At 36.4% G+C, this 6,231-nt stretch overlaps 1 protein-coding gene across 1 annotated transcript in view; it reads right to left on the minus strand.

Moving 5' to 3' along the window:
* The window catches only part of LOC135212853 (contactin-4-like), a 24,301-nt gene extending 18,679 nt beyond the window's left edge, over positions 1-5,622 (minus strand). Inside the window, exons 1-3 of the mRNA XM_064246621.1 lie at positions 5,470-5,622; positions 4,863-5,025; positions 2,859-2,999 (exon numbers count right to left, since the gene is read on the minus strand). Of these exons, the coding sequence (XP_064102691.1) occupies positions 2,859-2,999; positions 4,863-5,025; positions 5,470-5,622 (457 nt within the window). The remainder of the gene's footprint in view (positions 1-2,858; positions 3,000-4,862; positions 5,026-5,469) is intronic.
* Between the last annotated feature and the right edge of the window lie 609 nt (positions 5,623-6,231).

Below are 6,231 nucleotides of genomic sequence, written 5' to 3' on the forward strand. Positions count from 1 at the left end.
ATTTACCGTAGGGGGGGTAGTGTTGTCAGTGGACCTCGTGCGGTGCGCTGTAGGCATTACTGAAGGTTATTTGCTACGTGCCTTCTGCCCCTAGCTGCAATCACTTTCATTCCTTTTACTGTACCTCATTTCATATGATCTTTCTTCCATCTTACTATCCACCCTCTTCTAACACTTGATTCATAGTGCAACTGCTTTGAGGTTTTCATCTATTACACCTTTCAAACCTTTTACTGTCAATTTCCATTTCAGCGCTGAATGGCCTCATAGGTTCCAGTGCGCGGCGTTCACTAAATTTTATTTTCAACTTCAACTTCCCCGGGAAATGAAATCAGGCCATTACACTGGTAAGAAGGAGGTTTCTAATAGCATGAACAAACATATATATATAATATATATATATATATATATATATATATCTAGATATATATATAATATATTATGTATATATATATATATATTATATATATTATGTATTTTATATACATATATATAATATATAATATATATATTATACATATATATTATATACATACATACATACATACATAAAATTCTGCCAAAGAATGGTATGAGAGAGAGAGAGAAAGAGAGAAAGAGAGAGAGAGAGAGAGAGAGAGAGAGAGAGAGAGAGAGAGATGGAAATGGGTCTGGTCTAAAGGTAGACTTGTATCTACAGCATATCACACGGTGGCCGACCACGAAAAGAATTCGGCCATAACCTTATCAAACGTCTGTATTGCAATTCGAGGGACCGATTCGGGCATATCCGGGATGATCTCCTCTGCATCGGACGAGTCACGCCAGCTTTTTATTAAAGAGATTTTTCCTTTTTTTATTTATTTTTTTCTATAAGAGAGACTTCGACTTCGATTTCGCTGTCGCGAAGTCTTACTTGAGGTTCAGAAAAGTAAGATTTTTAGAGGTTCAGTGTAGTCATGTTTGTTCCATTTGTCTGTTTTTTTTTGTGAGGCTGGCATTTACGTCGCTGTTGTGAAGTGTTCTTGACGTGTCTCGCTCTCTCTCTCCCTGTTGGAAAATGTGTTTGACGTCTCTCTCTCTCTCTCTCTCTCTCTTCTCTCTCTCTCTCTCTTGGAAATTGCGTTTGACGTCACTCTCTCTCTCTCTCTCTCTCTCTCTCTCTCTCTCTCTCTCTCTGTATCAGTGTTGCAAATTGCTTTGGACCTCTCTCTCTCTCTCTCTCTCTCTCTCTCTCTCTCTCTCTCTCTCTGTATCAGTGTTGCAATTGTTTTGTACCTCTCCCTCTCTCTCTCTCTCTCTCTCTCTCTCTCTCTCTCTCTCTCTCTCTCTCTCTCTCTGTGTGTGTGTGTGTCGCTGTTGGAAATTGTTTTTGACGTCTCTCTCTCTCTCTCTCTCTCTAAGGGTTGCTTAGTAGTTGGTGCACAAATACTCTTCTGTCGATAGGTTCACAATACAGACTACAAAATATAGAAACTTGACGGCATTGTTTGAGTGACATGTTGAATTTTTTTCTTTTTTTAACATTAGTTGAAAATGGTATTTTCAAATTCCGTTTAGTATTAACGGAAAGGGTTGCCGATTGCGCGCACTATCAATTACTACTCAAAGGGGGAATTAAAGTTATCTGCACATCAATAAGTCTTGTAGGTGCCATGATTCTCTCTCTCTCGCTCCAGCGGCGTAGTTGTTATGGTATTGGCGTTCCACCTCGGTGGTCGCGGGTTTCATTCTCGGCCATTTCGTTGAGGAGTGAGGGATGTGTATTTCTGGTGATAGAAGCTCACTCTCGACGTGATACGGAAGTCACGTAAAGCCGTTGGTCCCGTTGCTGAATAACCACTGGTTCCATGCAACGTAAAAGCACCATACAAATAAACAAACTCTTGAGCTTTTGGGCTTAATATCAGGCTCCCTTCCCTCGTTTTACCTATTCCTTTTTCATTTGGTCTGAATGATTATAATTATCATCGCCTTTATACTCCTAACTACTATTAACTAGTATTCGGTTTTTAATATATGTATGTATGTTTATATACATGTATTTATATATAGTATATATATATGTATGTATATATATATATATATATATATAATGTGGTTATATGTATTATGTATATATATATATTTATATATAGTATATATATATATATATATATATTATGTATATATGATATATATATATATTATGTATATATGTATATATATATATATATATATATATATATATATATATATATATATATATTATATATAATATATACCACAGTAGAGTGAAAGGCAGAACTTCAGTACCCAGCACTTTCACGTATTTATTCACGCATCGTCGGGACCCGAAGAAGTCGGAATAAACAGCACGTGAAAGCGCTTCGGACTGAACGTCTGTTTGTCATTTTCCTGTGGTATTCACTCATATACTGGTGTCACTTGCGTTAAATATATATATATATATATATATATATATATATATATATATATATATATATATATATTATAGATATTTAACTTTTCCACATTCACAAAAGTTAGACCTTAATATCCTTGAATATCCAATATTCTATACATCAGGAATAACTTACATTCAAGGGGAGTTATAATTGATAAGTGCTTCGTGACCTCCATAGGCCCCAGCGCTAGGCCCTTGGCTAAATTCTTAATTTAAGAAAAGTCTGGGTTATGCAGTCACTGAAAGGAAAGATAAGTTACAATACTTTAACAAGAGTCAGCCTGAGGTAATTCAAGGAGTTTAAACATAGTGACCGCCTGCCAGAAAGGACACCTACCGGAGTGACCGCCTGCCAGAAAGGACACCTACCGGAGTGACCGCCTGCCAGAAAGGACACCTACCGGAGTGGCCGCCTGCCAGAAAGGATGCCTACCTGAATCATAGATCATGTTGCCGTCCCCTCTGGTCCAGTAGTTGAGAGAAGTGGGGTGGGCCTCTGTAAAGCACTCAAGGACGACTGTGCTGCCCCTGCCCGCCGCTATGAGCTGGTGGGGTATCCAGAGCATCGGGGGAACTGTGCAAGACAAGACGGAGATGGATAAATAACCTCCACTCAGGGCAAGGTATCACAAATGGTGACATCATTATTAATTTGAATTTTTCAACAGTGAGTTTAGTGTGGGGAAAAAGTGAGGATATCATTATTAACCTAAGTTTTTTAGCAGTGAGTTTCAGGTGGGAAAAGTGATGACGTCATTATTAACTAAGTTTTTAGCTGTCAGTTTAGGGTGGGAAAGGTGATGAGTCATTATAAACAAAGTTTTAGAGCAGTGAGTTTAGGGTGGAAAAAGTGATGACATCATTATTAATAGTTTTTAGCAGTGAGTTTAGGATAGGAAAAGTGATTTCGTTATTAACTTTAGTTTTTTAGCAGTGAGTTTAACATAGGAAAAGTGATGACGCCATTATTAACTTTTTTGCGGCAGTGAGTTTAAGGTGGGAAAAGTTATGACATCATTATTAACTTAAGTTTTTTAGCAGTGAGATTTTAAGCAGTGAGTTTATGGTGGAAAAAGTGGTGATATCATTAACAACTAAGGTTTTTATGTTAAAAATGAGTGAGGATGACTTGTGCAAGATGAACTGAGAATAGTGCGCTGGTATACATGGCATTGAACAATAAATGGACGAATCTGTGTAATCATGTTTACTGTGTGAAAAAGTGATACAGCATATTTTATATAACTGAATTCATGTGGCGTGTAGGCTACTCAGGCTGTTAAGATAATCGTACATTTGTAAAAATGAAAGACAAACTTTAAGGAATTTTCACAGATGTTAATGTCATGAAACTGGCCACCCTAAATAATTCCAATTATTGCAAGTTACTTCAGAAAATGAAAAGTTATTGGGTCGGAAGCTTGAAGACGAAGTACTTGCTCGCCAAAAAGAACCTTCTACTGAAGGATGTTCAACATATATGATATGCATAACAATCAAGAAATTTGATGCTGAGCCAAAACTACAGAAGTTTATTGGCAGTGAATTATCCATATAGGTTCTAGCACTGGTCCTAATGGCCTAAATCTATGGTTAATCTATTGATCAACAGAAAGGTATTGACTAACAAGCCAAAACAGATTGAGTTCTAGATATTAGTGTTGTTTTCGATGTACCACAAAGAGGGAAAATGCTCGGACTGGAGGGAATAGAACCTGAGCAAGAGTAATATGAGCCTGCTGGGAACGAGGGAATGAAAGAGGGTGAAGTGTAGTAGAAGAGAAAAGAATGGAGCAAACCCACTTACTATTATTTCATGGCCACTTAAGTTATTTTTTATAAGGTAACAGCTTTGCTCTGTCCCATTGACCAGTTCATTCCCCATAACATCTGAAAAGAAAACTATTTTCCCTTTTGATACGCAAAACCAAAGAACCTATCCTACTGTCTGCTCTGATATCGTCTTACAAAGAATGAGGCAGTAAATGATTAGACCACGGGATGCATATTCCCCCAAACTGCAGCCGAGTATCGTGACCTTCCCTGAAAGAAGCGGGACGCCATATCTAAAAAAAACTAATTGTAGAATCATCATGGAGATAATCTCATTATGTTTCCCACACCCAAATCATTTAAATGTTACTTCTTTGAACTAACCTAGCCTAACCTAAATGTCACTTCTTTGAACTAACCTAACCTAACATTATCTAACCTAACCTAAATGTTGCGTCTTTGAACTAACCTAACCTAAGCCAACATAACCTTACCTTACCTAACCTAAATGTTATGCCTTTGAACTAACCTAACCTAACCCAACCTAACTAAGCTAAATGTTACATCTTTGAACCAACCTAACCTAATTAAAGGGACATGGCAAAAAACCGGTGCTGGTGCAGTACTAGTATACATCTTGGGAATTAGCCCACAGGACACTCACAATCGACGCTGACCAACATTCTTTTGCTGACCGTTGGGGGATGGCCATTGGAAGCGATGCATAAATAGGCCCCCATGTCCATTCGGCTGACTTTGCTGAGTCTCAGCACCTCTCCTTCATGTTCGGTTACTGCAAACGAGAAGAAATGGAGATTGATGTTAATCTGAAGGAGGAAAATTATTCTTAGGGATAAAAATAGAGGGAATATCATTGTTAGTTCTGGTAAGGGGAGAGAGGGCTAAATTGTAATACTCTGATTATAGAAAATAAATAGACAAAGACATTAGATGTTATTCTATTCTAGGTTATGTGAACTACAAAAGGGGAAACGGTCTTAATATGTTTGGGAGAGGAAATGCTTTAGAATAAGGTCATATATTATCAGATAATGAAAATAAATAATTAATAATCAATATTATTTTAATCTCTGACATTTGTTATTCCTATATAAATTTCAGTATCAATAATAGTTATTTTAATTTCAGTTTTATTATTACTAGGAATATACCCATCCTTATTAAAAGTATATTCATCTGCTGCTTCATATAAGTGACTCTCTAGCGTTTTTCAAGTATTATGTATGATAAATCTTAATATAACAGTCTACGGGCACAACCAGCCCCGTTTCACGGGCAGAGCCAGATCCATTCAGGGAATCCCTTCTCACCCCTACCCACTTCGGAGCGGGGTGGGGAGGTAGGATGAAACATCCATTATAAAATATCTTGGAGGTCCTCACTATAACCCTGTTAAGTTTCATGCCAATCGGACCAGCCTTTTGGCCGTGATTGAATGACAGACGGACGGACAGACATAATGCCCATTATAGTATAGCAATATTATTATTATTATCAATTGAGCAATTTTTATAAAATAGAACCCGTTACTTTTTTGACGTAATCAAACATGTAACCTTGAAAATTCCAGCCATGCCCTTTTGTAACCTGTGGATATGACAGAGACAGTGTTGAAAATAAGATCATCATGGGAATCCTAAATGGTTGTTATGTCAAAGCTCGGCAGAGTCCCTTTGGTTTCACTTGGACATAAAACGAACACATTCTGCAGGAGATGTAACGTTCTTTGTGAGGGAATACCTGGGTACTTCTGAAACGAAGAACATTTCTTGAAAGCAAAAGCTTGTCTGAAGGAATCTAAGGCTTTAATTATATAGATATATATATGATATATATATGATATATATATATATATATATATATATATATATATATATTATATATCTATCTACTATATATATATATATAAATATATATATCTATCTATATATATATCTATATATATCTATATATATATATATATATATATATATATTACTATATTTATCATATGTATATATATTTTTACTTAT

This window comes from Macrobrachium nipponense, chromosome 41, assembly GCF_015104395.2.
Source record: "Macrobrachium nipponense isolate FS-2020 chromosome 41, ASM1510439v2, whole genome shotgun sequence".
In the NCBI taxonomy this organism is placed as follows: Eukaryota; Metazoa; Arthropoda; class Malacostraca; order Decapoda; family Palaemonidae; genus Macrobrachium; species Macrobrachium nipponense.